At 25.3% G+C, this 19982-nt stretch overlaps 1 protein-coding gene across 4 annotated transcripts in view; it reads left to right on the forward strand.

Annotated features, from left to right (window-relative positions):
* The first annotated feature begins 1832 nt into the window (after positions 1 to 1832).
* LOC129962034 (retinal-binding protein-like) overlaps positions 1833 to 19982 on the forward strand; it is a 38308-nt gene continuing 20158 nt past the window's right edge. The window contains exons 1-6 of one of the 4 annotated variants that reach the window (XM_056075714.1): positions 1833 to 2133; positions 11028 to 11128; positions 14094 to 14169; positions 14777 to 14820; positions 15816 to 15878; positions 17995 to 18085. In XM_056075714.1, coding sequence (XP_055931689.1) covers positions 11078 to 11128; positions 14094 to 14169; positions 14777 to 14820; positions 15816 to 15878; positions 17995 to 18085 — 325 coding nt within the window. In that variant the 5' untranslated portion in view covers positions 1833 to 2133; positions 11028 to 11077. Of the gene's footprint in view, positions 2134 to 5909; positions 6171 to 10763; positions 10792 to 11027; positions 11129 to 14093; positions 14170 to 14776; positions 14821 to 15815; positions 15879 to 17994; positions 18086 to 19982 lie in introns of those variants that run through there. The other 3 variants (XM_056075712.1, XM_056075713.1, XM_056075715.1) reach the window with 3 other exon arrangements.

A 19982-nucleotide genomic window follows, 5' to 3' on the forward strand; every position in this document is an offset into this window, starting at 1 on the left:
CATCAGGAGGTAATTTAATACAAATTACTCGAACAAGATCTACAACCAACTTTTTAAATAAAACTTTCAATTCAAAATAATAATAATGCAAATAAATACTGTTATCTTTATATGCTATAAATATTTTGTTCTGCAGAGCCGAATTTCTCTTACTGAAGAGCTTCTAGTAAAGTACCATTGAGAATGATTACTTTTAAACTAACTTTCAAAGCCAGCAACTCAACATTCTCCAAGTTTTTTTTTTTTTTACTATCAATCATGCTTTTTTCCCTCTTAAATGATTTGTTTATTATTGCTTTTCTTTCTATATTATTTATTTTTTGTATGTATTTGTGTAAGAATATAACATTTTTTTTGTTGCTTTTTTTACTTAAATGTCAGTTTATTTTATTTGTAAGAATTCTGTAATTACTTTTTTTGACATAAAATTGGCTGCACATCTGCTTAAATGTGAGATTTTTTTTTGCTTTACTTTCTTTTAGTTGAAGGCTTATAAGCTGTTTAATTCCACTTAAATATACTCCTAAGTCTGTGTAAAGTCAGGAAGGGTAAGTGCGAAAGAAAACAACAGTACACTCGATGAAGCCTTAACGAGAATGGAATGCACTGTAGAATACGAATATCACTTCCCCGTACTTTACAATGTTATCTTGGGATCGGTGTCTTGAATTGTTTGCAGTTTTGTTTTAATTGATTCTTTATCTATGTAATTATTCTGGCACAGTACCTAGTTGTTTTTTTATGTAGGATTATAGCTATTAAAAACTTTGTACATTTCTGCTCATATTCTTTATTTACCTCCTCGTGTTGCTTTTTTTTTTCTATGCGTTTATCATTCTAGATCTGCTTTGTATTTTCACCTTGTATTTGTATCATTCATTTATTTTTCAATTTATAGAATGGGAAAGGTATATGATTTTAGATATTGGAACTTTGTTTTATATTACTGTACAGTATACTGTGTTTTCCATCCTTTGGACATTATTGTTTTTATGCTTATGTATGTTACTTTTTTCTGTATATACTTTTCAACTTAGTCTCTTGAACCCAGAATTGGTTTGCGAACTATTTAATTTAAATATTTCATATTAATCAAATGAATTATAATGCGTACCCTTATTTACCGCCCATATACTGACGATGACTGTAAGCCTTTCAATAAATAATGCTTCTCTCCTCAGAGATCTTCAAGGTCTCTTAGACCACTTCGGGTAGGTGGGTCGTCGTGGTGTAAACCAAGACCAATATTATCTTTTAAGGCTTGTTTACTTTTGTTGCAATCATACAAAAAAATGTGAGAATGTTCTTAAGTGTCTTTTTTCATTCCCTATATCGATTATTAGAAAGGAAAGTTGGAAATATATAAAAATTGTTGTGAAACTGCAGGACATAACGATTACGATTAAAATTCGATTTCCATTATTCGATATTCTGCTCAGAAACAAAATCAACTCAACTACCCTTGATAATTTTCCAGCTTTCTCAACTACTCTTAACCACATCTTGAGGTAATTACGTTAGTTTGTTAAGTAAAAGTGTATTATTTTACAGTTCGAAATCTTTGTTACGTGATAGGAAGTGATATTCAACTTAACAACGCAGTAGTATCACTTCAAGTAGCTTTCCGCTTTGGATATTAATGATGATTTGAAATTGAAAAAAAAAAAGAATACTGTTGTCAAGGAAAAAGATATAATGTTGCAAGTGGAATCTGAAAACGATGATTTTGATTCTTCAATAGGAAACAGTGTTCACGAAGGAGCAGGACGCAACTTATCTCTAATCATTCAAGGTTGATTTTTTAAAGAAATTGCATATTTTTATCAGATATATTGAAGACACCACAATGAATGGTCATTTTCCATTTGTCAAAGAAATAATTGTGTTGAGCTGAATCATATAGGTTTGGAGGAAAAAAGTTTGTCTATATCAGCATTTTCGATTGATGATAGTTTACAATTTGCGAGAGTCAGACAAAAATTATCTTGCGGCATTCTGAGGGTTGAGTAGACTTTTTTTAAAGTGCAAATGTGAGATAAAAATAATTTGGAAATTTGGAATCGGAGTTTGCATGTTGATATGACAGCGAAACATTCTACCATAAAAGCGACATATTAGTTAATTCATTTTAAAGTAAGTTCGAAATTTTTTCTATTTTATTCGTTTTTCTTATCGCATTCAATCATTTTTTATTTTTATAGACTCATTTCCCGATATTTTTTTCTGATGAAATGGAGGACAGAAGGATTTTTAGTTAATCCAAATCAAAGTATTTTGAATTATATTCGATATTTCATGAAGCAAATATAATTTCTTTGGAAACCAATAAAATAGTATTCAGCGGTTCATGGAAATGGACGGTAAAGTAATTCCTATTTCAACGAATTTATGCGAATGATTCTTCCATTTTCTATATATTCTCATGAAATCTGAAATCAGGTTATTACTGTAATCAGAAGCCAAACCACAATTTTCTACTTACCTAACAGTCTCTTGAGTATTTTTTAAAAAATATACTACTCTAAATGAATGCCTTTATAAATAAGTTGGTTTAAATTAGGTTACTGAATTAAATTAATTTCGGAAAAAGTATTGTTTTGTGTACCTTCTAATGCATCATTATGCAGTCATATAAATTATAAGACTATTTTCCATCTCATACGGTTAGCTTCAAATCGAAGAATAAATCGATGTTTGCAAAATTCGTTCGCAATTGCCCTAATTGATTTTATTTATTTTATAAAACTGTGTAGTAAAATGTTATTTAAGTAAAGTATGGGTTTTTAAATTTTACTTTGACCTTTTTTTAAAAACATATTCCATTTATAAAATGTTTATACTATTAGACAAAAATATGCGTCTGCATGCTTCAATAATGCATGAAAGCTAAATGATACCCTCAGTTTTAGTCAATAGTATATATAACTATCAAATGGAATAAATAATAAGTATTTAATATTTAATATTCTTTGTAATTAGAAATATTAACAATTTCCTAGTGTTTTTTAAAAATATAATGAATGAAATATAAAAACAAATTTAATAAAGAATTTACAATTAATGTAACGTACAAGTAATAAGATATGATAAAAGTTATAGAAATTTAGAGTTGCTTTATTTACGTCTTTGATCAACATCTCCATAATATTTATATGTTAAATTGAAATAATCAAAAACAACTTCTTCCAGCTCTTGATTTATTCGGAATATATAATGGCATTCTAGAACGTAAATGCTTAAAAAATATACACCTAGAGATAAATAAATGTTGGTGTAAATACAGCTTAATTTTCATAATAAATTATTTAGTAATTATCAATGAGAAGAACTGCGACTTACGAACATAAATAAATAAAACAAAAATTCGATCAACTCATTGAATTGAAAAAAAAGAGTGATGCAAACAAAGAAAAAGGTCTGTTTATTTTACATAAGAACGAAAGTTCATGGACTTTTATACCAAGATAAAAACCAGAATGCACAATAGTTTCTTGAAATATGATAGCAATACAAGATAAGTGTCTTCTTATTTGAAAACAAATTGTATGTTGCAGCATAAAGTAATATTTTTAAATCTAAATATTCTCAAAAATTAGTTTTAGAACAGAAATATAAAGTATCTTTTATTTTTCAATCCACAACAGATACCTTCTAATATTACTTTTTCCTTCTGAACATGAAATATCGTTACCAGACATAAGATGAGGCATTATGATATGAAGATAACTATATAATACTCACAATTATGGCTCCTCTCTTATTTATAAAAGAGTGAAATTATTAGAGTTTTGAAAACCTGACCTAGCGCAAAGCTCATAAGCAAAGGGAAAAAATATTTTTTATAACATTAAAAAGCAACATTTTAAATATAATTTTTCTTAACAATGGCCAAAAAAATTATATGTCAATGATTTGATTTTTCTCTGTGAATTATACAAAACCCCAAAACATTTGCAATTGTTATTAAAAATTATTTGAAAATATACATTAATATACATTATTCAATTACTTCCTCTGATAGTTCTTGCATTGAGTCACATTATTTCTAGACATTTTTTTTATTTTTTTTTGGAATGGGACAAGCATAAAAAGATCCTTCTCTATTATTAGTCAAAATAAAAATTATTTCAGTATTTCTTAAATCAAATATTATATTGAAGAGCAAATAGGAAAAAGAAACCTGAAATTAGTAATTTATGTCAGAAATCGAAATGAATTCACGCGAGCTCTGTTATATGAAAGCTCGCTTTTATTCCTTTAATAATTAATGAACACTTACATTCTAATTTTTCTTTTATTTTATAGAAATTGTCATGTGAATTGTTTTAAACAAAAAGTGATGAATAGAAATAGAAACTAGCTTCTCTCTTATCTAAAAAACTTCTTGAAAAAAAAGATAACTAAAAAATGGCTCTCTGAAAATCAATAATTTAATAACAAAAATCATGATTAATTAGATAACGTATCAGGAAAATTATTTTTTATTCTAAAATTATTACTATTAAAAGTAATCAATGGTTTAGAATTTTTATTACATTTTTGTAATTGCATTTTTAGAACATTAAATAACACAGATAGTTGCCTACATTATGAAATTTTGAAAATCAGTATTTCAGCGCTCCGATGATTTGAATATTAGAGCATGATTTATTTATTCAAAATAAAAATAAAAGTTTTTCATGAAATAATTTAAATTTTATTTCTAAATATCTATACATATATGTTTAAGAAGCCCAAATTTAAAAACCTTTATTAAAAATTTACGTTTACCTTTTCTAAATCATATCTGGAAACAAATATCTCTTTAAAATAGTTTAAGGTGTATGCACACACTAGAAGATTTTTTTTTAAATTCTAACTTTAAAAATCCAGTTTTTTCACATTAGGTCATTAAAATGTGTTTAAACTCATTTCAGTGAGAAAAAACCATATTACACTAATTATTAATTAATTAAATAATATTTAATGAGCTAATTAGCATATTTTTTGAAACAAGATATCTTAAATTCTAATTTATACAGACACACAATTCTAGTTGGAAATTATGCCTAATATTAGTCTTCATGTTGTCTGCCTCAATCAAGTTATAAAAATATATAGTTTTTTAAAAAATGTTTCATCAACAATAAATAGAAAAAGCGAGATTTTTTCTATAATTTTAACTTTTAAATAGCTATTAAAAATTTATTTCTATAAATATAACTTTGATTGAGACACAAAACAACCGCTATTTTATAAAGATTATTTTCATATATAAATAATTGTATTTGTTTAATTTCTTGTTTAGTTATGATTGTTTGAATGAAGCAACATAGTAGAAAAATATCATTCTTCATAAAATGAGTTTTAAAAAAAACGTAACTAGAGTTTTTAATAAAATCAGCTCAAGAAAAATAATTATAACTCAAGAAATATTTCGAATATTGACAACATCTTGGTATAGTTTAAAAGCAATAGGATCAGAGAACATTATTAAGCAATAAAAAAATATTCGACATTTTGAACGATTTCGAAGTTTCAAGTGTGTACATACACCTTAAAACGCTATTTTCTTATTTACATTTTATATAAAATAAATAAAGTGATAAGATTCGACATTTTATAAAAAAAGGAAAAGAAATGAAAACTGTTATTCTAACCTTGATAATAAATAACATTTGTCAGAAATCTATTCAATTTAAGGATGTCTAATGTCCAAATAACATTACCCAAGAAAACGTTTTCATTTTTTACTTTTATTTTGGCAGTTAGCTGCCATCGGGCTTCTAAAGTGCCATAAGTCAGAACACAACAACAACTTTTATTTTGATCATTTTATCTAAATTTTATTTTGTTGATTATTTGATAATACAACTGAAGATAACAAATATGTCAGAAAAGATAAAATTCTTTTTAAAGTAATACTTGGTTATGACATCAATTGTGATTTTATGCTGGAAAATATCGTGAGCTGCAAATTGATTCACCTAAATTAGAAGAAATTTTTTCCTGAAAGAACTATATAGCGTCGGAAGAAACTTCTACGGTGCATCCATCTTTAGTCCATAATTGATCAGAAGACAATGAAAGGGAAATTCGCTTGCTTAAGTTTTGATTATATCTTGATTACAGTTTAAGATAAGGTTATATTTCTCTTTCTGATTATTTCGCACTTGTTGAAGACATTGAAGGTGAGTGCATTTTCTATTTATTTGGGATTTATATTTTTAATATTTAAATTAAACTTTTCTGGAATTATATTGCACTTAATTTTTCTCTTAATACTATGCATGTGCAAGAATGATATGAAGCTACTGCACTAAGGATTTTTAAAAATACACTGCCTGTTAAGATAGATCGCTTAGGAAATTTTTAAAGATTTTAGAGGGAAGAACATAGAAATAAAATATGTTAAAAATATTTTGATATCTTCAAAATGAAATAGTATACATATTAAAATTTGCCAATAACAAATTTGAAATTTCGTCTGATTGAAAATTATATCAAATCATGGTAATTATAATCCTTGCTTTGATAGGGTATTTTCTAGCAAATAATAAATTCATCAAGATACATTACCAATATTTTCTAATCAAGAGAGATAAATTATATAAAAAGGATTCCATAGAAAAAAAAATAAGTCCAATAGAAGAATTATCTAATTATTTCTATTATTAAAAAATATGCTTGTTTAAGTATATTTATTATCGTTATTACAAGTGTTTTAACAGATTAATCTCTGTATAAAATATTTTTTCACTGAAACATTGCAATTTTTTCGCATTTAAATCTAGATTTTTTCGATTCACACTCAATTAATATTTAATACATTTTTATTATTTAATACACACACACACACACACACACACACACACACACACACACACACACACATATATATATATATATATATATATATATATATATATATATATATATATATATTGCTATCGCCAATGTTGTCATCAGAGATCATTGATCAAGTATTGAATGTTTAAGTCGTTATCAATAATCTTTACTTTTTTAGTTTATATCTCTTGGCTGTAAAAGCCTCTATTTTGATTGGCTGTTTGCTAGTAACTAACAAATTCTTTAAGATGCGCATCATCTCCTTAATCTGTTACTAAAAAATGATAAATTATGTAAAAATTCTTTCATAAACAAAAGAAATTCCTATTAAATGTACTTTTAATATTAAGAAATAAAAAAAAAATATTTAAAAATAAATAAATGCATTTAGCAATTTAAAATATTTTAATTTCTGAGTTTCCTTTCTTATAGAAAAATTAGCAATTTTTACTGAACATACTTAGCTTATTTGTTTTATATCATGACAGTATATATAGCATATATCTATAAATATTGATATACTGATAGTGAAAGCTCCGTGGAATTAAAATATTAATTTAATTTAAATCGTTATCAACGCTGTATGATGCCTCTGTGGCTTTTCTGTCAATCAAAATGCTGATTCGTTTCTCTTTAAATTAGATATTATTTGACCATAAGGGGAAAAAAATCTTTTAGCGTATGGGAACTGCATATGAAAATTAATCTAAAATCCTATTTCAAGTTAATGTTGAGAGATTAGTATTTGATTGCATGTTTTATGATATTTTTATCAATAAAGATACGGATAAATTGAAATTTGGTAAAAATTCCTTTATAGAATGTATGATTCGTTTAATGTAATATACTGAAAACGTGCACAAATATTTAAAAATTATAGAAAAAATTAAGAACTTTATAAATATTATGCTAGCCAGCGCAATTCAAATTTTGAATTTTTTTCTTACATCAAATAGAGAAAGTAAAACACCAATATATGCTGCTGTAAAACTTCATTTTCTAAAAAAAATATTTAAACATTTTGTTGAACTTGAAAATATGAGATAAAATAAGAATTTTAAAGGGGCAAATTGCAATTCAGTGCATGAATTATTTTATGATTTTATTAAATATATAGAACGCTTTATTTATATAAGTAATTTCATTTTAATAAAGTTATACATTTTCTCATGTATACTAATCGAAAGAGGTGATATGTAGTGTTTTGTATTCTAACTTTTCGAGGAAATTAATCCAACTAAGTCTTTTTATTAGATTTTAATTGGTTGAAATTTTCTAAATTGCGAGTGTTAACGTTGAATGATGAAAGACAAGGAAACGAAGTATTGCGTACTCACCATCAGAAAAAGATAAGAAGGATATCAGATGTCAACTCTTTTCATTAACATTCTTTGATTTAATCATAGCGTTAAAGATAAGTCTCCATAAGAATATTTACTAACATAATATGTAATTAAATTAATAATAGAATTATCGACTTTTTGAAAATCCAAATACTTTTATTTAAGACAACTTAAATCGGGAGAAGAAACGTCTATTTTATTTTCAAGCTTTTAAAAAAATAGAATTGCAAAATTTATCAAATTAAATTAAACATATACTTTTAACCAAAAAAGTAATTTTGTATAAAATTTCTCCTGAAAGGAAACGGATCTTGAACTGGAGTCATTCAAAGAATAACTTATACAATTGTAATGTGCTGTGAAGTTATTATTTCCCAGCTATAAATTGTTTTAAAAACGGAAAAACTAAGTACACATATTAATCAGATTTGTTAATACTTTACTAAATCTTGAACTCTTATTTATTTTTATAAAAATGGAATAAAATGTGCTAATAACGTAAGAATACACAAATAAAATTACGAAATTTCCGCTTAATTTTTTTTTCTCTTAATAATTTTAATATGCTCCTGAATTTTTCTCATGATAATTTTGTTTTAATATTCGCCTTTATGCCACCTTGCATCTCAAAAGAAACTCAAAACACTTTATTTTCCACATATGTTTTTTCCGAAAGCTTTTGTTTGAAAATTAATACTTTTTCAATAAAACGATGTTTAACCAAGTGAAATCTCTTAATATTTCTTTTAATATAAGAAAAATTATTCTTATAAGAATAATTTTTATTGCATAAGAAAGATTGTTTTTATTCTTATTTTTCGCAGCTTTTCTGATTACAGTATTATTAATATACACATTATTATAACTTTATTCTTTCCATTTCAATTGATTTCTGATTTCTTAAAAATTAATAAATTACGTGTGTTTCCTCTAGGGTTGATTTTTTTCATCCTGGTTGAAGAATTAATTAAATGGTATATTATTGTTTGTAAAGAATTGAAATGAGATCATTTATGCATTCCTAATCAGAAAATTATTCCATTTTTTAAACATCGTTTTATATAATATTATTTATAAAAAACGATTATTTAACATATTTATATTAAAAGTTATGGATAACAGATTATGTTTTGAATGTAAATAGTTGTTCACGTTATTAATATACGTTATCAGATGACAAATGCGTTATAGTTTTTCCTTGCAGTGGATAATATTTTTTTTTTATTATTCTGATTTCACTCAAAATTATGAAAGTCAAATTTCAAAACACAAATGAAAATTTTATATTTAAGAACATTATATTATGATTTGCACTTTGTATCATTGTTGCATTCTGACTTATAATCATAAGTAAAAGATAAATAATTAGCATTTAGATCACATGAAACTATATTTGATGAATAGATTATAAAATAATCCCACTATTTACGAAAGATATATTATTCATTAATTGTCTTTAAAGTCAATAAAAATGCCATTTATATTGAAAATTCTCATTTAAAGTCCGTTCATTTTATAAGATAATCGTGACCTCATACAGCAACAAAGTATACAACAATATGGACATCATTTTTCGTAGAGTCCAAAATCGAGAAGCACACATTCTCCAAATAAAGAAATATTATTTCCCCACGTTTATACTTTAATAAAATACTTAAATGTTAAATGTCTCATGCACTGATATTTAGCTCAGAAAATATAGTATTAGATGAATATCATGTCCAAAGGCATGTTTGATATTTTGCCCATAGTGACAGATTAATAGATTGGTTTATGAAGCCTGATAGAGACTGAAACTAAATTTGTTTGTAATGCTGTGGTTGCAATTAATGCTGATAAATTAGAAAAGTACAGAAAATTTGGTAAATGTATTTGACATAAAGAAATATAACCAATGATAAAATCCGCTGTAGCAAAAAAGGTTTATATGAAGAAAAAAAAAAGAAAATCAGCTTAGAATAATGCTAAATTCATGGCATTAGAAATAATGAAAAAAATGATATTTGTGATATGTATTTAAGAAATTAAGTGTTAAGCAGAAGACTTGTATTAAGTGTTAAGCAGATTGATTAACTAGTATGAATAATAATAATAAAGGGAATACTGAAATATCTTGAAGTAGGCTTATTTATAAGCGTTAGATGATATATAAGATTAAATATGCTAAGCCTTAATCACTCAGTAAAAATACATGTTAAATTAATTACTTATTAATACATGTTATTTTTTTATGTGCAGCTCTGAAACAATGCTTTTGATAAGAAACGACAAAGTTTTAAAAGAAGAGAATTGAAAAATTACTTATATAATTATAAATTTATTAACTTTTTCATCATCGTTCGAGCGTTTCATCAATAGAACCATGAAAAAGATAAAGACAATTCAATAATGGGAATTACATTATCGCAAATAATTCTGATAAAGACTTCTCGAAGATAGTTCTTAGGAGGCAATAAAGTTGTTTGTTTAAAAAGGCAGAACACATAATAAGCAAATTTTTTTTTAAAATATTCTCTAACAAACTGGTCGACTGGTGTTAACTAAATTTACTAAAGTATCAATAAATTTTAGTGTATAATTTACTAAAGTATTAGTATCTTTTCGTGTAAAATTTACTAAAGTATTAGTATTTTCCATATAAAATAAAAATAATAAAAAAATAAACTTGTAATTTGCATCTTATTCAATTATAACTGTATATATTGTCCTTTCTTTCTTCAAATTTAAAAATTTGATTTGGGTTTATTTAAAGAAAAATTTTCGTCTTTCTTTTCTCATTTCAAAATGAGCTATTTATGTTTATAATGATAGTTACCACTTTAGGAACTTTATGTTTACCATTTATTTTTCTCTTAGGTACTTTCTTTTACTGCAATTTAATATTGTTTTAAGAATATTGAACGAAGATGACGATTGGAAATAATCTGACAGAAGAAGAAAAGGCTGCCATTGAAGAGGTATTATTTTAGGATTGTGTCATTTTTAAATTTATTTTCAAAACTAAGTGTTTACATGAAGTCAAAATAAAGACCTATCATTGTTCCTTTTCGTTTTATTTTCAAACACAGACATATTTATAAAATAATTAATATGATGTATACTTTTTGTATAATTGAAAAAGAACTCTGATTAAATCTCGATGTCTTTTAAATGACTTATTATATTTGTCATCCCAGCTTCAGATTTTTTTTTTTTTTTTTTTTTTTTGAAATTTTGAACCGAGTATTCGTGTATATGAAAAATCAAAGGAAATATTAAGGAAAACAGATATTAGGGCTATTACAGCAAATATAAATACTGTAAAGTCGTTTTCAATTTGGTTTTTACAAATATCTCTTTATGATAACATATAAAATTGCTACATAATAAAAATGCAAAATAATAATTGAAAATAATAATTCTCTTTTTGAAATAACAATTCAAAACGAGAAAACAAAGTTTTCAAAAAAAATTAGCAATACTCTCATTACAAGCACGTTACATCGGTTGGTGTGGATTCGCAAAATTTCCAGTTTTATCTTCGAAATATTCAGTAAAGCCGTCAGGATCATTCTTATCAAGTTATTCTGTGAATCTTTTTATTATGCTTTAGAAATCCACCATTCCACTGAAGAAGTTAGTTTTTTCTTATTCAAATTATCAGTACAAACCACTATAACTCCGTCAAACAACGCTTGTGACTCTAAGTTCTTAACTGATTATTTTTTCTCTTGCACTTGATATCATTTTCATGTTTTAGGTGTTATTTTGAATTACCCTGTATATAATGTTTAAAAAAAGGTTTTTAAACTTTAAACTTGGCTTTTGTTTTTATAAAAAATTTCACAATAACAATTTCTTGATTTTGGGGCTCTCAATCTGCTGAATATCTTACCTCTAATTTGCTTTTACAAGAGATATTTAAAGAACAAATCTAGTATAAATAATCAGATGTATTCAAGGCATGAAATTGGAAATTCTAAATATATCTTTTGATTACCAGGCATTACTTATTATTTACTAACAAAATAAGCAGCTTGATTTTGCTTTCGATTGTAGGTCTATTTAAATGAAATTCTCTTGTACGAGTAAAACTAAAACCGCATTGATCTGAATTACCTAATGGTGAATTTGCATGATCTTTGTACTGAAGATATCGAAATATCCCTCCCCAAATAATTGTAAAGTCAGTCTATTGTGAGATATTAATTTCAACAATCACCTTTTGCAATCATTTAAATTATTGGAAACACCTCAAAACTTAGATGAAAAAATCTGTTTATGTATGTATAATATAGTTTTTATAATGATTATAATTTATAAAAATTTCTAAGCTATCGTATTCGCACAAAAATCTTTTCGCAAACGAGACAGCTATCTTATCTAGGACAAGTGCTGTTACATAAACTGTGATAAACAATAAATTATCTATTTCATCAGGATACAAAGTCAATGACTTTCATGCAACTATTAGAGAAAATAAGACTTAATATATTGTAATAGAACATTTTGTTTTTTGTAAAATGTATCATTATATTCAAGCAGTCTAATTTGTAAATTGAGGAAATTATACTCTTTATACTATATGAAATTTGAACAATGGCAAATATTCGCTGGTAACAACTGTAATAACAATTTATAGATTTGTTTGTATATGGAGAGAATTGCCTTAAGATATCAGCACATGCGCGAGATGTTTGTTACTCTATCCATTCTCTTTTGCTTAGACATTCCAGGAATTTATAAACTTTTACACCTTCTAATGCCTGTTCCTTCACAGGGAAACTCGTTAAAAGAGATAATAGCAACAAATACCAATACAACAAAGAATTTTACCTGCGTGTCTAGCATTTTAAGTTACTTTAATATTATGCATCTGAAAGCTCATGAACGTGAGTTGCAGAGACTCAGAGTCTCGCAAGCGTTCCTGCTAAGAGTAAAGGTGTCGGCAGCTAAGATTCTACTGCCATTAATGAAATATTGGAATATGATGATGAAAAAAAAAGAAATAAGAAGCAGATTATGGATAATTCCGAATACTACAAAAAATCAGATTGAACATTTTTTTCTTGTAAAATATATCGCACATCCTTACATTGTAAACATTCTTTTGTAATATGTAAAAACCGTCTAGAAATATATATTAAAATTAATGAAATTATGAGTCAGGAATGAAAAAATCAATTCGTTGACACATATATAATAATTAAAAATATAACTTATAAATTTTCGAATCTGAATGTTTAAGTTCCTTTTTCCAAAAATGTGCGAATTTGAATTATACATAAAACTCGTTTATTATCATGATTTAAATATTTTTTATGTCGAAAAAATCTACTTACAATAATAATAATAAATTCTGTATGAACGAAACATCTAAAATATAAATATATGCAGAACACGTATAGAAAAAAAGAGATTAAATTCAATTTTGTTTTTCTTATTAAAAATCCAATTTTTTTCTTAAAATATATTTGTAACAAAAAATATTCTTATACTATATTACATGTTTTATTTTTGTCAAAAAATGAATAAAATAAGGAGTAGGTATTCGACAATTTGTGGTTTAAATGATCTAGTGTGTGTGCTTAAAGGATAAATCTACAAATATAAAGAAAAACATTAATTTCCTCTAATTGTCACCATTTATAATATATGATAGAAATAATTTGACTAACATTCATAGGGCAATACAAATGAAAAATTGATATTTTCTTATTCCAAGATCCCAGAAGACATTTTCTAAAAATGTCCTGAAATATTATATGGAATAAGATTGATTTTTTTTAAATATTCAAAAACATTACAGTTTTCCAATTATAAATATCATTGCAATTAGTCAGAAAAGTTTCCATAACTTATTATAAAAAATATTGCAAGTAGTGGAATAAATTTAAAATAATTTTTACCTGTACCTGAAGTTTATTTCTTTTTTTCTTTCAGTTGAAAAGGAGAACAATAAATGATATAACTCCAAAGATGCGTCAAGATGAGACTTTATTTTATAGATTTCTTAAAGGTATCTACTTTTTTTTAATAAATAAGAGAGTTTTAGAAATTCGGTTTACTTTAAATAAATTAGAATAATCTGAAATTAAATTTAAAAATTCTGAAATTTTCATTCTTTTAAAAATATTATAATATTATCATTAAATATTTAATTTTCATGAATTTTTAAAATCTATCTCCAAAGCAAATAGAATGAAAATATTTCTCTTTTTTTGTGAAATAATTAATGAAATTCGTTGAAATTGTGCCCATAAATGACAATTATTTGCTTAAAAGAGAGGTTTAATAACTCACATTTTGGCATAAATCTATATATCATCAAAGATGACATTCCTAAAATATCGGAATAATTTCGTCAAAATAATTCCATGAAATTACAAATTATTGTTCTCCAGCGTACGCTTATATATTTATTTTTACATTTTATCTCAATGATCTTCTTAACAGAAATTCGTATAGATATTCATTTTTATCAATAAATAAATAAATTAAATACAACAAAAAAGTACCCACATTCGTTATTTTTCCATTCGTTAATTTAAAAAAAAAATAAATACAAAAAGTAAAAGACTTATATTACTCTTCAATGTATTTTAAAGAAGTGCTTTCTTTTAAAGCTCGTGACTTCAATTTACAGAAGAGTGAAGACATGTTAAGAAAAGTGAGTTGATAATTTTTCATTTGTCATATGTACTTCTTACTTATTTCTCACTTTCTTCAAATGTCTCAATTTTCGTTAATTCTTGATTTTTCACATATTTTATCTATGAGTACTTAAAATTCTTCTTTTGTACATGCCACTACAATTAATTACTTATTTTTATCCAAATCAAAAGTATCTATTTAAGATTCACATTTTCAAGACATATTTGCTACACATACTAATGGACGGACTGTTTAAATGAGGACTCTTTGCTGTGTATATTCACGAATTGAATTTCAACACTAATTTTTGTCAATGAATTTAAAGTTTTTCTGAGATAAAGTAAATGAGTCTATTTTCTTATGAAATAGCTTTAAGAATTTGTATACGTTATGTTTTGTACGTTCATGTTTTTAAACGAAAATATTTTGTTTTTCTAAAACTCTTAGGATTTATTTATGTACAGACTAAATTAGATCTCCTTAAAGCTATTTTGCTATTATGGAAGGATTATTGAGGTCTAGTTAACTGATATAAAACGTTTTCTCACACTTGTATTTAAAATTTCTAAATAAGCACCAATCTTGTAAAAAAAAAAAATACCTTATATATATTTTCCAGTTACAATGCATATTTAGCTGTAAAAATAATAAAAACTAATAGTCCAGGATAAAATTTATGTTCATTACTAAATAGAAATTTAATAAGGATATTTATATTATTTAATGATAAATAAAAATTAATATTTAATAATATTATTCAGAAATTTTCCAATTGAAACTTAAATTGAAGTTCTTTTTCCATAAGCATTTTTAATTATAAATAATGATCATTGAGAAATTTTGGAATTTCCCATATAAATAATATAGTTATAATTGTGTATGAAAAATTTCTATTTTTTGTTCTTTACAGCCTTTTCTTGTAATATCAAAATAATATTTTCTAGAAATGCATCAAATAATTATTAAATTAAAGTTAATTTTAAAATCTTCGATTGATTTCTTATTTTTTAGCATATTGTTTGGAGGAAAGAATTCCAAGTGGATACAATTTTGACAGATTATAAACCTCCAGAAGTAAGTTTAATATAATAGAGTACAATTATTAGTCAAGGAATTTAGCGAAGATAATGAAATATGGTATTCTTTAGAAGAGAAAATAAACTTATTTGGAGTCAGTGACTTCGTATATAGAAATTTATTTAATATTTCTTTAATTAAAAATTCCTTAATTTCTTAATCCATTTTTATGCATTACAAATCTGATATATACTAAGTAATTAGTTTTGGAGTTAAGTATAATTTAAGTACTCTTCTAGCTGCAAACGTGAGATCATTGTTCCATTACTCCAAACTCATTTAGTTTGGACTATAGAATATATTTCTGTCGTATTATATAGCCAAAAAATGATTGTCTTTATAAAAAAAATTTTTTTTAATGATATTTCGAATTTAAAACAAAGTACAGCTTTTGCAACTAAAATGATGTTAAGGAAACAAATTTAGACAAATAAAACTTAGCCTCCCTTTGTTAATCAATTTAATTGTATTTAAAGATAATCTCTCAGAGGGTATTAAAATCAATAAGATACCGACTTTTAGTAAAGTTTTAAAATGACAAAATTATCCATATTTTTAAAGCATATGAAGATATCATGAGGAAGATGATTGCAAGGGAGAAAAAAAACTTAATTATGTTTAGGGAAAATAAGATTTCCATGCTAAATTCTCATTTTATATGATCCACAAATGATTATTTATTTATAAAATGAAATTACTCTAAAATTATAATTCTTTTCAATAAGTAAATGCTGACTATTTTGGTTCAGATATATTAAAACTTCCAAACCGATCGTCATTCTAGAAGTCTCAACTAGTTAAGATAATCTGTTGTTTTCTTGATAAAAATGTGATTCAGTGTTTGCTAAAATTTATAATTGTTTGCAAAAAGTAAATTATGGTTATTTTGCTTCAGGTCTATTAAAAACCGATTGTTAATCTATAAATTTCAGCTATACAAGATAATCTGCTGTTTCCTCGGTGAAAAAAAAATGATTCAATGTTCATTAGAATTTTAAACACAGTGTTAAATCGCACAAGAATAAAAGAAGAGTTCTTGAGGGAATTAAAAAATATATCTTCTCTACTTTTTAACAGAACAATTTAAATTTTAAATTGTATAACTTTCAACAAATTTTTTTCTGAAGATTCAAATTATATGTAGAATTTATTACGATTGCATGCGATCTGTCATTAGATGTCTTGCAGAACAATGCCTTCCTTAATCATCTGCAACATGATGTAATGAAGTTGAATTTCGACTGTTCAATTATTCGTTAAATTCAAATATTGCTTCTAAATTATATCACTTACATTATCTCTATTATTAAATTACGTTTCTATTACAATAACTTTAGGTTGTACATCTGGTGATTTCATTTAAATCGGAAAAATCTCCTAGTAATGAAAGCTAATTTCTATAGATAAGACCAATTTGTAGGAATCTAAGGAGAAGGAAAGGAATATATTTTAAGGAAAAATCTTCAACAACATAATGCCCCTTCTCTCACCACCTATCTTGCAAAGAAAAAAAAATAGAGCCTTTGTGATCATACATGTTTCGCTTTTTTTCTTCATCCCAAACTGGTCACAAATTTCTCTAACGGAATCAAACAAAATTTAAAAACACATGAATGCCATTTCTTTCTTAGCCTTGGTAATTATCAATAGCCTGTACATAGAGTTCTTTTAATGTTGAAATGATGACTAATATTCTATAATTATTCAATAAGGAATTCAGTAACGAGAATACTGAATTATTTCAAATCAATCTAATCTTTTTTTTTAATCCTAGAACAGATAATTAGATGTGTTAGTAAGTAAGGTTCTTTTTTATACTATTAATAAGAGAAAAACTGCAACATAAATTTTTAAAAAAAGTAATGCTTCTTTTTGATGCCTTATTCTAGTTTTCTTCAATGCTTTTATAAATATAAGAAAATACCAAAGTTTCCCTCCTCTTACTCGATATCTGTCTCTGAATCAAAATTACAAGCCTCGTCTCAAAATTGCTCTATCCTTGATTCTAAACGGAGAGTAAATTTAATAAATCTAAATAAATACAGCATTTTTTTAAAAAATTCAGGTAGATCTACCAATGATTTGATTTTCGATCAATCTCGTATATTCATAGGTACTGGTAAAATATCTTCCAGTATCCTTGGTTGGATATGACAAGGAAGGCTCCCCGATAATTTACACTGATATGGCTGGTGATCCAAAAGGTATTTTATGACTCTTTCTATTATTTTTCTGTAAATATTGATATCATTTTGCTAAATTCGATCCTTTTAAACCAGTAGTATTTGATTCAAAATCCGAAAATTCTGAAAAAGTACGTTAAACCTACTTGGGAATTAATAGTTTTTATCAACATGCTTCTATCCCTATCTCGTTGACAAAAGCTGAGTTTAAATTAATAATTTAAATCTTACTGAAAAAACCTAGAAAAGTGTAATTTACAGCATGTGTCCGTAAGAAAAGAATTAAACATGAAGCGTGATATTTTCTGCAAAAGAAAATGTAAGAAAAAGTCTTATGTGACCTTTTAAATTAGTTACATTATTAATTCAATAATTCAGTTTGATTTAAGACAAACATGGGTTAATATATATAGGATATCTACTCTAATAAGAGACAAACAGCTAATTTCTAAACTATTAGCAATATCCATATACATCTTATCAACAGTGATCAAAATCAAATAAATAATTATATATTATTTAGTTTCGGTCTATATATTTTTTGATATATTACAAATTTTAAATTTGCATACGGATACTCTATTCTGTGAGTTATATTTAATAAAATATTGTCGCGACACTAATATTTTAAATAAAAAAAGTTCCACTTTGTCAATATTAAAACTGATGGAGTTTTAAAAATGTAGAATATTGCAATTCTATAAAAATACGCAATTTTAGACCTTTCTGTCGAATATATTAAAGAAAATACGCCAATCAGTGCCCTAAGTTTCCGAAAGGCTGATTAGACTAAAATTATGAAATTTTTAATTGTCCTAAAATAATGATATTCAAAGTTTTATAAATGGGTCAGTAGATTGAAACATTAGATCTCCAAGATTATTTTACTGAATATGATTCATAAGATAGAGGAATTGTATAAACTATATGCTTTGCAATTGTTTTCTGAAGTATATTTATTTATTTCAATGAAATAAAATATTACTTACTTTATTTAAATACCTTTGAATAGAAAACTTAATTTTATGATGAATCAAAGTAATTATTATTGAATATTTCTGTGAGAAAATGCATAAATTATTTTAAAAAAATATTCTATAGTACACATAAGATTTCAATGCAGAAGGATTCGATCAGTGGCCATATTTTTAAAAAAAATATGCTTAATTTTAACAAAAAATGTTTCGTATTAATAAAGGTTTAACCACTTCCGTCTCAATTTCAATTTGCGAAAGCTGACAGAAAATTAGATTAGATATATACGTATTATAACAGAAAATTTTAAGGCTTCTTTTACAGTATGAGTTTTATGAGTATCAATTTGAAGCTTAAACATATATTGCTGAATAATGTTTGAGAAACAAATCAAGTTACATTAAATATTTAATTGAAATTTTTAGCAAGAATTTATCCTGGAGAATCAGGCAACCACTAGCGGCTGTTAGTTGTTAATAAACTTGTCTGCTAAAATTAGAGTTAAAATTTTGTGATCAAATTTCTGAATTTAAACATGCAAAAACTCTGTTGTCTGTACCTAATACGGCACAAATAGCGATCAAAGATTAGCAAAACTATCAGTTGCGTTTATAAAAATGAAACTCAATTCTTGTTCACGTCTTTAATGTTATGTATTTTGTTTATACTTTCAATATTTTTCCCAGTGCAAAGGCAATTGTCATGCTGTAAAATATTGAAAGTAGTCCTTTATTATAAAGGCTTTCATTTCTCAGCTAAGTGTAGCTGTCTTTAAGGTGATTGAATAGATTTCAATCAGATCAAATCAGAAAAATTTTTAAAAAAATCTTTCCTAACTTACGTTTTTAACATAAGAAATCAGCACTGTCAGTTAGTCGAAAAGTATGCTGAAATACGTTGAAATTAGCAGCTTCTCCTGATGAAATACAAAAAAATATTATTT

This window comes from Argiope bruennichi, chromosome 2 (assembly GCF_947563725.1).
Source record: "Argiope bruennichi chromosome 2, qqArgBrue1.1, whole genome shotgun sequence".
Taxonomy (NCBI): Eukaryota; Metazoa; Arthropoda; class Arachnida; order Araneae; family Araneidae; genus Argiope; species Argiope bruennichi.